The sequence below is a fragment of the Eleutherodactylus coqui genome, chromosome 1 (genome assembly GCF_035609145.1).
Source record: "Eleutherodactylus coqui strain aEleCoq1 chromosome 1, aEleCoq1.hap1, whole genome shotgun sequence".
Lineage (NCBI taxonomy): Eukaryota > Metazoa > Chordata > Amphibia > Anura > Eleutherodactylidae > Eleutherodactylus > Eleutherodactylus coqui.
The window spans coordinates 533,532,825-533,547,674 of NC_089837.1; the positions used below are offsets into that span (position 1 = coordinate 533,532,825).

General features: G+C 48.9%; 1 protein-coding gene across 1 annotated transcript in view; it reads left to right on the forward strand.

The window, feature by feature from the left end:
* The first annotated feature begins 4,747 nt into the window (after nt 1–4,747).
* Nucleotides 4,748–14,850, forward strand: part of CNGA4 (cyclic nucleotide gated channel subunit alpha 4) — a 53,049-nt gene continuing 42,946 nt past the window's right edge. The window contains exons 1-2 of the mRNA XM_066594166.1: nt 4,748–4,883; nt 6,145–6,252. Of these exons, the coding sequence (XP_066450263.1) occupies nt 4,765–4,883; nt 6,145–6,252 (227 nt within the window). The 5' untranslated portion in view covers nt 4,748–4,764. The remainder of the gene's footprint in view (nt 4,884–6,144; nt 6,253–14,850) is intronic.

Consider the following 14,850-nt stretch of genomic DNA (forward strand, 5'->3'; position numbering starts at 1 on the left):
TGGTGTAGCGCTGTACTGCAGGATGGTAGCAAGGATCGGACGGGATTCACAAGCCGCCTTACACTGTACTGCAGGATGGTAGCGAGGACTGGCCAGGATGTAGAAGCCGCCTTACGCTGTAGTGCTGTACTGCAGGATGGTAGCAAAGACCAGCTAGGATGTGCAAGCAGCCTTACACTGTGGTGCTGTACTGCAGGATAGTAGTGCGGATCAGGCAGGATGTACAAGCCACCTTACACTGTACTGCAGGATGGTAGTGCGGACCGGCCGGGATGTACAAGCAGCCTTACGCTGTACTGCAGGATAGTAGTGCGGATCAGGCAGGATGTACAAGCCACCTTACACTGTACTGCAGGATGGTAGTGCGGATCAGGCAGGATGTACAAGCCACCTTACACTGTACTGCAGGATGGTAGTGCGGATCAGGCAGGATGTACAAGCCACCTTACACTGTACTGCAGGATGGTAGTGCGGATCAGGCAGGATGTACAAGCCACCTTACACTGTAGCACTGTACTGCAGGATGGTAGTGCGGATCAGGCAGGATGTACAAGCCACCTTACACTGTACTGCAGGATGGTAGTGCGGATCGGGCGAGATGTACAAGCCACCTTACACTGTAGCGCTGTACTGCAGGATGGTAGCGAGGACTGGCCGGGATGTACAAGTCGCCTTACGCTGTACTGCAGGATGGTAATGGGAACCGTCTGGGATGTACAAGCCGCCTTACGCTGTAGCGCTGTACTGCAGGATGGTAGTGCAGATCGGGCAGGATGTACAAGCCACCTTACACTGTAGCACTGTACTGCAGGATGGTAGCGAGTACCAGCCAGGATGTACAAGCCGTCTTACGCTGTACTGCAGGATGGTAGTGCGGATCGGGCGGGATGTACAAGCCACCTTACACTGTAGCGCTGTACTGCAGGATGGTAGTAAGGACTGGCCAGGATGTACAAGTCGCCTTACGCTGTACTACAGGATGGTAATGCGAACCGTCTGGGATGTACAAGCCGCCTTACGCTGTAGCACTGTACTGCAGGATGGTAGTGCGCACCCGCCGGGATGTACAAGCAGCCTTACGCTGTACTGCAGGATGGTAGTGCGGATCGGGCGGGATGTACAAGCCGCCTTACGCTGTAGCACTGTACTGCAGGATGGTAGTGCGGATCAGGCGGGATGTACAAGCCGCCTTACGCTGTACTGCAGGATGGTAGCAAGGACTGGCCAGGATGTACAAGCCGCCTTACGATGTAGCGCAGTACTGCAGGATGGTAGTGTGGATCGGACGGGATGTACAAGCCACCTTACACTGTAGCGCTGTACTGCAGGATGGTAGCAAGGAATGGCCAGGATGTACAAGTCGCCTTACGCTGTACTGCAGGATGGTAATGCGAACAGTCTGGGATGTGCAAGCTGCCTAACGCTGTAGCGCTGTACTGCAGGATAGTAGTGCGGACTGGCCGGGATGTACAAGCAGCCTTATGCTGTACTGCAGGATGTTAGCGAGGACCAACTAGGATGTACAAGCCACCTTACACTGTACTGCAGGATGGGAGCGTACCTGCTGGGATGTACAAGCCGCCTTACGCTGCAGCACTGTACTGCAGGATGGGAGCGAGGACCGGCCAGGATGTACAAGCAGCCTTACGCTGCAGCACTGTACTGCAGGATGGGAGCGAGGACCGGCCAGGATGTACAAGCAGCCTTACGCTGCAGCACTGTACTGCAGGATGGGAGCGAGGACCGGCCAGGATGTACAAGCAGCCTTATGCTGCAGCACTGTACTGCAGGATGGGAGCGAGGACCGGCCAGGATGTACAAGCCACCTTACACTGTACTGCAGGATGGTACTGCGGACCAGGCGGGATGTACAAGCTGCCTTATGGTGTAGCGCTGTACTGCAGGATGGTAGCGAGGATCAGCTAGGCTGTACTGCAGCGCGGATCGGCCGGGATGTACTTTCGTTCAGTCCGCATGCGTCTAGAAGAGGCTTTTCTGCGTCAGGATCTCGGGGCCACATAAAGTGAGGTAGCGGTGTGGATTCAGCCGGCGGTCTTGAGTTTGACGCCAGCTGCAGAATCTTCCAATATGATCATAATTTAATGCACATAATCCAGTAAAGTGGTAACAGTCAGGGACTTGTCTTCTCTTCCTCATCGGCCACATTTCTGTTTCTGTCTCCCACCTTCTCCACATAGGAAAGGAAGTCAAGGAGAGCGCCAAACACTTTTCCAGATGTTAGTTGGTAACTTATATCAACTCACCTGGTGCCAGACATGACACTCTAGGGTGAACATGTCAGCACCTAGTATCCAGACAGGTATATAGCATTTTTCTTTCAAAAAAATCCACCGAGTTATATTACAATGGAGAGCTGCAGGTGTCACCCAAAAAAATCCGAACCTCCTAAGAGGTCGGATCACACAGAAATAGAGAAATAGAGAAAAAGAAAAAAATGGTAGAACCAATAGCTATTTACATGTAAAACATCAGTCATAGGGTCCTTTTATATATATTTTTAATAGTTTTTCAACATATTGGTGTATTTAAAATAGCTGTTTGTTATATATTGAGGTCAGCACCTTAATCGGTAGATAAAGGAAGTTTTCCTTTACACAGTAGGCTTCCGGATATGAGTCACGCTACACGGCTTTAATTTAGTAGCGAGCTGTCACGTGGTACGGCTCTTGGATGCCGCCCCCGGCTCGTTACCTCTACATGGAACGCAGCGCTGCGTGTCACCTACGCAGCGTGGCTTCATGTGATGGGTCATGTGACGGGGTACGGCCTTCAGATGCCGCCCCCGGCAAACCACCGGTGTATGGAACGCAGCGCTGCGTGTCATCCATACAGCGTAGCTCCGTATTAGGAGTCATGTGATGAAACCCCGTACGTCGGCTCCCAGAGAGGAGCCCCATAGATTAGTTGTGAGAACGTCATCATTGATGGCCCAAGATGGCGCCGCACACCGGAACTATGTACAACACCGGTGACCTTTCAGGGAAAGGTATGTAATCAATTATTGTGCTATATATACCTGGCTTGACCTGTATTCATGTATGCTTGAGAAAGACGTCTAGCACGTCGAAACGCGTCGCATATTTCGTATTGCAAGTATTTATATACTTTTTATATAAGGCTGTGACCTTAATTTGTTACGTTTAATAAATGTTTTTATTATTAATCACTACTGACCGCTGCAATTCTTCTTGAAAAAGAATCGGTCTTTGTTCCATACAAAGTAGCGCAGGAGCCCTATTTTTTTCTTTTTCTCTACCTTCTCCACATAATGCCCATTCTGTGATCTCTGCCTCTCGTCCGCGCTCCCACGCCGCTGCAGCAGCGGCGCCGGCATGTATGGATGCGCATCCGGGAGGGGCAGGACTGCCTGTACAACCTGATGGCTGCAGCTGACCCTGAAGCGGGGGTGATTTGAGGTCGTACTGGGAAGTTTAAGAGGTCCTGAAATTGTCTTGAGCAGAGTTTCTATAGGGTCACAATATATATAAATGATTTGTATTTGGATCTTCTCGTGTAACGGTGCAGAGAATATACCGGGAATGACGTGATTGATGAAACACATCTAGGGAAAAGGGATCCTGTGGAGGGAAACAACTCATCACTGAAAGGGGTCGGAGGAGGATGTCAGGAATCGTTCTGACCAACAGGCTGCACAGTCAGCGGAATACAACGCTGGAGCTCCAAGCAATATGTCTGAACGCACAACTCGCCGTTCCTCCGCACGGATGGTATAACAGCGGGCGACCAGTTCCAGCGCCATTGTGTCTTAGAGAAAGAGAAAGGCTCCAGCGGGCAAAAGAGCGCAAAACTTGTATCACTGAGCAGCGGAGAAACATCTCCTGGTCCACTGGATTCAGACTGTGGGGATGGGAGGTCAGAATTTGGCGCAAGCAGCATGAATCGCTGACCCCTTCCTGTTAGGCTGCTGAAGGTGCAGTAATAATGTGGGGACGGTTTTATAGGCGCACCCGTCGTCTGTAATTGGACGTCACAACAAATTGCAGCGGTTCTGGAGGCCAAAGGAGGTCCAACACCCTACGAGATGGGGGAGCTCTAATAAAGGGGCCGTTCAGTGTAGGGGCTCATTCACACGGACGCATGTGGTCGCTGACATGTGCTGCTATTTGCTGCCTGTGTATTGCGCATCTTATGCGTGTTTCCTGCATCTGTAATGCGTTTTTTCCACACGGTGCCCGATTCGTGTCATTATGTTTCCCCCACTGCCTCCTGCATAAACTCCGTGAATATCCGTTCGCTTTTACGTGATCCCATAGAATTATATGGGCATTTTCAGTCCGTGAAGACGCACAAAAATAGGACATTCTGCGAGTCACAGGAAACATCTGCTTGTCTGAATTAAATTCTCCAATGCGAATCCATCATTCTGTCCGCATTACGTGTTAAAAGTACCAGTAAAGTCGGTAGAAACGTGTTTCCCTCCTGCAGAGTTTTTGGGGAGACTTCCCTTTGGTTCTTCGCCTGTTTTCAGCGCGGTCACATGACATGTCTTCTCCCCAGGTGTGTAAGGACTGTGGTAATGAGCAGGTGTGGCGCGGAGCTGCGCACATTAGCTGCAGTAATGGCTGTTTAAGCTTCCGGGCTCAGGTGCGTTGTGCCTCCCGGGGGCGGCTGCCTCGCCTCCGTTACCAAGGTTTACACGTACCTCTCGTGACTCTGCGCCTGCAGCACAGCCACTACTAATCACTGGGACATCAACGGTGGCCGGACCCCTACGCTGCAGCCATGAACGCCCTGACCCAGATGATGTCCCATCGAGCCATGAGGATGAAAGAAGAAGTCAAGATGGAGAAAGAGGAGATCAAAGCCTGGAGTAAACCCATGGAGAACACAGAGCACCCCAGGTAAGAGTGACGCATGTTGTACATCACAGAGCATTGCTGCAGGAGGGCTTCTGTGTCCACCAATATGGCGGCCATGACAGCTCAAGGTGAGAGGGACCGTCTACAGATGGATTATCTGCTCTGGTATTCTTATGTGTTCGCGCTTAAATTGTTACAATGTATCAGGTTTGGCAATCCCTTGTGAGCCAAACACAGACCTCTCTCCCATACTGGATCCAGGCTGACCACTTTTACCTGCACTGATACATTGTAACAAACCATCAGCTGTGAGACTGTTGTGCAGCATCCGAGGAGTGGGCCCCAGCCTAGGGTAGAGTAGGGCCTTGTCACAGTGGCTCTACTGTCTCCCACCCGGAGGGTAACCAGGGACACATCCAAGGGGCTGAGGACAGGCTATTGAAGGGAGGTGAACCTAACTGCAGTGTAACTTTGTCTCTTGTCACGGGTGACGCCACCATTCCATCCTCTGCGGTGAATTCCAGAAGATGCGATAATGAGTCCGCGCCACAGAGGTTACCTTTAAAAGGCTGAACCCTGATTGGTCGGTAAAGCCATTTACTGGAGAAATAACTTGTACGAAGTAGAAACAGTCCAGAGCAATCTACAGCCACCGCCAGGACACGGGTGCAGGAGGACTGTGGTGTGGCGGAGGAAAACACGGGCGCGCAGATGAATCCACAGGCCAGTGATCTGCGAGGATCTGTTCCCGGACGCTCTTCTCACTCTCAGGACTCTACCGGCACACACTCACGGTTTAGGAACGGCACTCAGCGCTGCATGGTGGGCTCTCACAGGCTTGTGATTTCCCTCGGTGGTCAGCATAGAGGCCGGGTAGGTTAGACCCAGAGCACACAGCATCCTCTCTGCCTCCTCTGTCTTTCCGGCCCACAGACTGAAGGTGTCTGCGTGACAACAGGTATCCAGAACGCAGAAGACTCCACTCATGCACCTTGCAAACACATGCATACAACAAGGTCACATGACATACAAATAGATACATTTCCAGACATAACCCAGACTGTAACCCATTCAGTGCTGCAGAGGTGCAATACACATCATATTCATACAACACAAAGACACTGACAATACAGTAAGCACGAGACAAAAACATTCATACTTATGGAAGGGCCCCATTAACTCTGGGCCACTACACCAGCGCGTTATAATTCACTGACAGCAAGCAGGTGAGGAATAAGGCACACGGTCTAATAGAGAGATGCAGAACGTTCATTCCATAAGAGATGTGTGGTTGTTTTTGCAGCACCCAGAAGCGGGCATGGATCCTTGACCCGGCAGGCAGCTGGTACTACGCCTGGCTCAACATCATGATCATCCCTATCACCTACAACTGGGTCACCATCATCTGCAGGTACTCGGGGGCCGGAGATGTTCTCTGAGGGGGCGGTGATAAAGAGGTGACCTTAGCAACCAATCAGATCACAGCTTATTTTCCTATACAAGTAAGAAAAGCTGGAATGTGATTGGTGGATCTATGAGGCTCCTCCCCCTTGTTTACCCTTTGTCACATGGTGTATTGTACAAGGAAGGGCTCATGTTTTGTTCACCCCTTTGATCACTTTGATGCACCGGTCTGGTGTTAATATGATGGGGACACAGGATGAGGGAGGGGCCAAACACTGGATGAGGGAGGGGCCAGAGAAAGGAGACAAAGCAGGGGCCTGAGAGGAGGTGGAAGCTGGAGATCAGTGATGAGGGAGGAGCCAGAGAGATATAATAAGGGAGGGGCAAGAGATAATTGAGGAAGGAGGGGCCAGAGGCAGATGTAGAGGGAGGAGCCCGAGAGATATAATAAGGGAGGGGCAAGAGATAAGTGAGGAAGGAGGGGCCAGAGGCAGATGTAGAGGGAGGAGCCAGAGATGGCACAAAGGAGCCTGGGCCAGACACACATGACAAGGGAGAGGCTAGAAACACATGATGAGAAAAGCACCATGTAAAGACAGCATGGCGGGCGCCTCCTGTGCCGGATTGCTAGTATTGGGAATACCTACCTTTGAGAGAATGGTTGGACTCCACTTTCACATCGTAGCTTCACAGGCTTTTGTAATTGTTGTAAGCCGACCGTCTTGGTGCATCCATGATGGCGTCCATCCTGTGGAGAGTCACGTACGTGCGCTCAACGGATGACGCAAGGCTGCTTACAGCTCGGGAACTTTGTAGGTGCGGACATTGTAACAGTGTGTAAAGCCAAAACAGCCCCCAACCATCCAGATCAGCCCATTAACCCCAATGTTGATCCAGAGTAAGGCAAACAAGGAGGTAAAAGACAATTCTCCTCATTTAAGGGCAAAAAATCCGACGCTCCTGAGTAATAAATGATATAACATGTAATATTGTATCTATTAGTGAGTCCCCCATCAGCGCGTGCTCCGGAGAGTTCCATAGTCTCTCTGCTCCTTAGAGTTATTGCGTAATGTAGGTGACACTCAGTGGGAATTGTCACCTATAGCTGTACGCCTAATTCTGTTAAGGTGACCCGAGGAAAACAGATCTGTCTTCTAGAAGCCGCACCGGGTCATGATTATTGTTCAGCAGCTGATATATCTCTTCCTGAAGGAACAGCGCCCACAGCAGGCCAATCACAGGAATAGCAGGATTTGGGATAACATACAACCAACTGTAACTTATATTCATATCAACCTGTCAGTATATAACCCATCATAACAGATAGTTACATTAATCCGGTATTAGTGTATCTTGACGCCACCAGAAGCTAGGGGTTTGACAGGAGGAACGCCCCTCTCACACCCCTACCTTCCGATAGGGTCAAGCGTGGAAGGTTGTAGCTGCACACTGTGGATTGATTAGTGGCAGCGCTGCAGGCTTAGGGTGTACATTCCTCTGCTTCTTAGCCTTACATGAATACCTGTAAATGAAGCCAAAGAACCGTCTGCCTAACCTTCCAGGGCAGCCGCAATTCAATTGCAGCCACTGCAGCTTGTATGTCTGCTCCGTCCGCCCTAGGATTTCAGCTATGCTTACCACCCACCCGCCGCCTCCTGCCTTCTTGCCGTCAGCCGCTGAATGCCTCTGTCCTGCCCGACGGCTCACGGCTCCATCAGGCCCGTTAGCTGTGTGCTCTGTGCCGGCGCTACCCTCGGTGCTCCATCATGCTGCCCGCCTGTGTGTCATCCCCGATGGCCGATCCCCTGCTGACAGCTGAAAAGGAAAGTGCCATCGCTTCTGTGCCGCCGGAGAACGCACTTGTACACCTTGGGCTGTAGGGATGCAGCGGCGGCGCCCTCTGCATGCCTTGTCTAAATCAGTTTAGTGACCTTGCAGGACCTGAAGGCGCAGAAGCACTCAAGCCAATCAGGTACAGAGGGCGTCACCCCCCTGTCAATCTTGACTCCACCAGGAATTCCTGGTGGCGTCAAGATACACTAATACCCATTAACCTTTTACATGCTGCTTGTCTGTTCTCCACGCATATTCCAGGCTCCTGTGTGATCTGGCCGGACCCGATAACATGGCCTCAGTGTTATGGCTAACTAGATGCTACTACAAAAAGAAATCTTCACTTATCTTTGTATGTAGAGCAAAGGTCAGCAACTTAGTAGTTTGTGGTATTATTGTATCTTGTCACCACCAGGAAGCTTGGGGTTTGATAGGGCTTGGATGCAGGAACGCTCCTGTCACACCCCTAGCTTCCGATTGGCTAACTTCTGTAAGGTCCTAGCAGCAGCGTCTGTATAGATTGTTGCCGGGGCTGGACGGTTAGGGTTAGGGGTTGGTGTTCATGTTAGGCTTAGATTCTTAGCTGTAAATACTTCCATGTTACAGGGGTTACAGAGGTAACATGGAAGCATTTCAAGTGAATAATCTAAGCCTCACCTGAAAACGCACCCCTAACCCTCCAGCCCCGGCAACAATCTATACAGACGCTGCTGCAAGGAGTTTCGTTGGAGCTGCCGTACCCCTAACATCTCCCCATGCAAACCGTTACGCTGGACTTACGGCCTGCAGCAATCCACCTTCACTGAGGCAGGGGCTCCGGTGTCTCCTGCCGCCACTGCATCTGCTCCGACCCTTGCTACCGCTGTTGTAGGGGGATTGGTAATGCCTGTTCGTGTCCTGCCACCGCTGTCTGTGCATGTGGTGCCACCTCTGCCAGCTTTGCCAAGGTCCTCCCCGGCCTGAGGATGCTCTGCTGCTGCTGTGGGAGGCATATATCCCTATTCAACACCACCTCTACTCGAGCCAACCTAAACAACCAATCACCGTAAAACAGCCAACCCAAATAACCTATCACCGTGAATGAGTAAATTAAAACAACCAATCAGGTTGCGAATTGTGTGGAGGTGGGATGTAAAAAGCTAATATGCCTGTAGGAGAACCCTTAGTGGGCTGCCAGGACCTGCAGCCCAGCTTGCTCTGTAGGCAATCAGCTGTCACTCATGTGTCTACCAGGACTTCCTGGTGGTGACAAGATACAATAATACCGTAGTTTGCTGAGAATCATATAGTTAGCAAACAATCACAGCTATCACAGTGACTAAGCACAGCAATGGCTACTGAACATAGCAGAGGGCCTCTTTACCCCAACACTGCTTTTACAGTAAAGAACCCCCTTCTATGTCGGTGTAGAAACCTTCTTCCCTCTAGATGTAGAGAGCGCCCACTTGTTACAGTCCTGAGTATAATAGATGATGGGAGAGATCTCTGTACTAATCCCTGATATATCTATACATAGTTATTAGAGCGCCCCCTTGTTACAGTCCTGGGTATAATAGATGATAGGAGAGATCTCTGTACTGACCCCTGATATATCTATACATAGTTATTAGAGCGCCCTCTTGTTACAGTCCCGGGTATAATAGATGATGGGAGAGATCTCTATACTGACCCCTGATATATCTATACATAGTTATTAGAGCGCCCCCTTGTTATAGTCCTGGGTATAATAGATGATGGGAGAGATCTCTGTACTGACCCCTGATATATCTATACATAGTTATTCGAGCGCCCCCTTGTTACAGTCCTGGGTATAATAGATGATGGGGGAGATCTCTGTACTGACCCCTGATATATCTATATATAGTTATTAGAGCACCCCCTTGTTACAGTCCTGGGTATAATAGATGATGGGAGAGATCTCTGTACTGACCCCTGATATATCTATACATAGTTATTAGAGTGCCCCCTTGTTACAGTCCTGGGTATAATTGATGATGGGAGAGATCTCTGTACGGACCCCTGATATATCTATACATAGTTATTAGAGCGCCCCCTTGTTACAGTCCTGGGTATAATTGATGATGGGAGAGATCTCTGTACGGACCCCTCACATTATACATAGTTATTAGAGCGCCCCCTTGTTACAGTCCTGAGTATAATAGATGATGGGAGAGATCTCTGTACTGACCCCTAATATATTATACATAGTTATTAGAGCACCCCCTTGTTACAGTCCTGGATATAATAGATGATGGGAGAGATCTCTGTACTGACCCCTGATATATCTATACATAGTTATTAGAGCGCTCCCTTGTTACTGTCCTAGGTATAATAGATTCCCACTACCTCTGGGCCCACTGCTCCCACTCCCTCTGGGCCCGCTGCTCCCACCGGCTCTAGGCCCCGCTGCTCCCACCGGCTCTAGGCCCCGCTGCTCCCACCATCTCCCTGGGCCCGCTGCTCCCACCATCTCCCTGGGCCCGCTGCTCCCACTCTCTCTACCTGGTCCCTGGACCTGATGCCCTTGACTATCTGTGATCCTGTGGCCCTACTGTTTCTAGACCCGATGCCACAGCTATCTGAGGATTGGTGCCCGTGATATTGTTTTCCCCCAATCGGACACTTAGTGCGCAGGATCGGGTGCACAGCATGTAGGACAGGTGAACATCCCAGGAAGTCTTACAGTCCTCAACATTCAGCAGAACTAGAGGATTCCTGGAACATCCATATGTCAACACCCATAGCAACCAATGGGAGTGCGCACGCCCAGTGTCCCGCCATGCTGCAGCTGCAGGGTCTGCACTCACTTTTGACGGTGACAGAGCTGGATCGGGAAGCCGGGTAAGCTTAAGAATTACCTAACCCGCTTCAGGGAGCCTTATGAGTACCGTAACTTTTATACTGCTCATATCTGCTGTCAGGTTCCCTTTAAAAGGACAGACATGGACTTGTAAGAAAGCTGCCTTCCAGTAGGGGGCACTGCTGAGGCACTGCATCAACCACATCTGCATTTGGATACCTTGTCAGACCATGAGTGATGAAGAGACCGAAGTCGCCAGGAAGCTGCGGTTTACAATCATAGACTAGTATTTACCCAGATGCTTTGTTCCTCGTAGGCCGGCTGCACGCCGACGAGAAAGTTACATGAGATTTGTACGTTGCGATCTGCACAAATATGGTCCCCATTCCATTGAATGGGGTCATGCACATGAGCGATGTGTTACCGCATGGCACCGCGGTGCGGGAAACAAATCACAGCGTGTTCTATCTTGTGCGTGCTCTCAGATCGCAGCGCCTATTGCTTTCAGTGGGGCTGGCGGCAGCATCGCGCCACGTGCAAAGTGCGTGCGCTGCGAGATCTACCATGGAAAACAATATAGAACCTCTGTGACCCCGTTCATTCCTGAAGTGATGCAAGGCTGTTTTCACATGGGTGGCGAGCGCGATATGGGGGCGGACTCACGGCCCCACGTCATACTCGCCCGTGTAAAGGTAGCCTTACTGAAGGCAATAACTATTTTTTTCTATTCGCGAACACGGCACCAAATATTTTGAGGTCCTCGGGGCGCAATGTTCCTCTCAAATTTTAACAATGTGACATAAAATACTATTGCATAAAAAAAAGACAAGCCGTACAATAGAGGTAATATTGTTATTGCCTAGCCAGCGAGCAGAGACAGGGAGAAAAGAATAAAAATAGATGCCAAAGTGTAATGGGGAAAAATAACCACAAGATGGCGCTAGATTTCTTATTCATCGCCCTCAGTGAACAGATTGCCTTCTTCTGCTCTCATTTGTCTGTGCTTATGCTGATAGGATGTCACCAACCAGTAATAGGTAGTAATAGGTGGCACTGTGGAGGTTTTATTCTATCTCCCTTATTTGCATATTACCCAGAGGAGTGTGCATGGCCATTTGAGTCTTCTCACTCACCGTCTAGGTGCTCTCCCTAAGGAGAAAAGATAGCGTTTCTGACCACCAACCATTAAGGGACAGCGCAGGGACGCTCCTACTGCTGGCCAGGGAGATGGAGACCATCCGGTGTGTGTGTTGTGGCCACATTCAGGGAGACCTTGTAAACTGACAGACCATGGACAACAAAGCCTTGTAGGAGCTGTGCAGACATCACACACATCGTCTGACCACTTGGGTGTGGTGGTTGCCTGGAGTGCAATTTCTACGTGATGGCATCGTCCCAGTAGTGAGGTTTGGGGGAGGTTCTGTTATGTTGTAAGAGGGTTTCTGCTGGGAAGGACTAGGACCATTGGTTATAGTGAAGTCCACCGTCAACACCAATGGGTACAGAGACATCCTGGACAATGTGGAGGAAAGGGAAAGGTCAGGTAAAAATATATAGCTAAATATACAGCTAATTAATACATTTGAGACCCTCGCTATTAGAAGTGGAAAGAAAGAACAAAGACACAAATGCACAGAGCATGGGAAACAAACAAGGAGAATTGGAGCTCCGAACACAGGAAGAGAAATATGATGTCATCGGCATCACGGACACTTGGTGGGATGATACACATGATTGGATACAAGGCTTGAAGGATACAATGTATTTATAAGAAAAAGACCTAATAAAAGAGGAGGAGGTGTTGTGTTGTATGTTAGGAAAACATTAATCTCCACTGAGATTCAAGCTTTAGAGCTGGGAGTTCTGTAGAAACTGTTTGGGTAAGAATACAAGGAGAGAACAACAGAAAGGACACCATTGTAGGCATTTACTATAGGCCGCCTGGACAAGCAGAAGATATGGAGGAACTCCTTCTACATCAGATGGCCAAGCTCCCAGAGAAGCGCAACATGGTGACCATGGGAGATTTTACCATCCAGACATTTGTTGGGAATCTCTCAGGTAAAAGTAATGGATCCAACAGATTCTTATCCGCTCTTCTGACAACTTTATCTTCCAGAAGGTCGAAGAGAAAACAAGAGGATCTGCTATCTTGGACCTAATTCTTAACAACAGGGAGGGAATGGTTGAGGGAGTAAGGGTGGCTGGGACCTTAGGAGGCAGCGATCATGATATCCTTGGATGTTGGATAAAAAGGGGAGGAAGACCTGAGAAGACTCAGACCTCAAGGTTGGATTTCAGAAAGGCAGATTTTAATGAACTCAGAAAGAGGAGAGGAAGAATCCAATGGCTGGATGTTCTTAAGGACAGAAATGTCCAAGAAGGGAAATATTGTGAAATGAGAATCTCAAAGCACAATTGTTACCAATCCCTAAAAGAAGGAAGAATGGGAAGCATTTAAAGAGACCCGGATGGATGAACAGAGAACTTGTACACATGTTAGAGGAAGAAAATATGTTTATGAAATAAAAAGAGGAGGGGGGGGGGTTTCTAAAGAAGAATATAATGGGGTCTGCAGAAACTGTAGGGCAAGTGTCAGAAAAGCTAAAGCTGGTAATGAATTGTAAGGCTTGTAAGAGAGGCCAAAAGCAATAAAAAAGGATTTGGGGGGGTCAAAAGCAAAAGAAAGACCATTGTCTTCAATGTAGCCTCCGGCTCCACTGCTATTGGATGCTTACAGGATGAAAATGGTGAATTGGTTTAGAATGATGGTGAGAAGGCCGAACTATTAAATTCCTATTTTGTATCGGTTTTCTCTCAGAAAGTAGATATAACATCAGCTGATCTTCCCTGTGTTATTGGGGGAATACAAGAATGTAGGCTATCTGTAAGCAGAGAGACGGTGAGGGAACACTTAGCTAACTTAAAGAAGAAAGAAGATTTTGAACATCAAACAAACAATTTAAAATAAACAATTCAAAGAAAAGAAATATCCTAATCCATTAATAGAAGATGATAGAAGGGAAAGAAATGAATAAAGACGAAGAAAAAGGACAAATATCAGCAGTGAAAAATAAAAATAAAATAGATTCTCACCATACAACAAATAGTAGTAAAAGACAGACAGCATTTAGGACTGAATACAGTAGTCAGCTCACAATACGGCAAGTTAAAAGATAACTGGAATGTTTTAAAAAGTGATCCATTTTTAGAACAAATTTTAGATGGTAATGTGCCTATAGTTTTCAGGAAGAATACGGCGCTACAAAACATACTGGCACCACCCAATCCCAGCAAAAAGAAAGACAATCAATAAATGCCACCCGGCACAGAGGGAGTATTGAGGTGCTGCCAGCGCATCCCACACAAGGAGGAAGGAATTAACAGAGCAGGAAATTATGGATATTAAACCAATCAAGTTATTGATTTATTGGAATGTCCCTGCAAGAAGAGATACGTAGGACGAACAAAAAATAATCTCAGAACCAGAATCTCCAAACATAGATGCGATATCACTAAGGGTGGCTTCACACGAGCACAAAAACACGCCCCAATGCATTCCCTACAGTGTGCTCACATGTCCGTCCTTTACAGGCGTGTGCCTGCAAACATAGGACATGCGCACACCATAGTGAATGCACGCATTGTCTTCAGAGGAGCCACGGCTGCTGCTGGCGGCTACATTGAAAACAATGGTCTGCCGGCACCCCGTAATTGTTTTTCAGGGAAGGGCTTTAAATATAAGCCCTTACCTGAAAAACAAGGCAAAGTAGTGTAAAAAAACAAACATACTCACCTTCCCTCAGCTGCCGGGGCTCAGCTGTGTCCTCTCTGTGCTGTCCCTGCTCTGCAATGCAGTTCTTTGAGCAGGCGGGAATTTAAAATCCCCGTCTGCTGAAAGAGCTGCTTGTGATTGGCTGAGGTGCTCAGCTAAACACAGGCAGCTCTCGCTGAATGAATAACAGGTGGGGA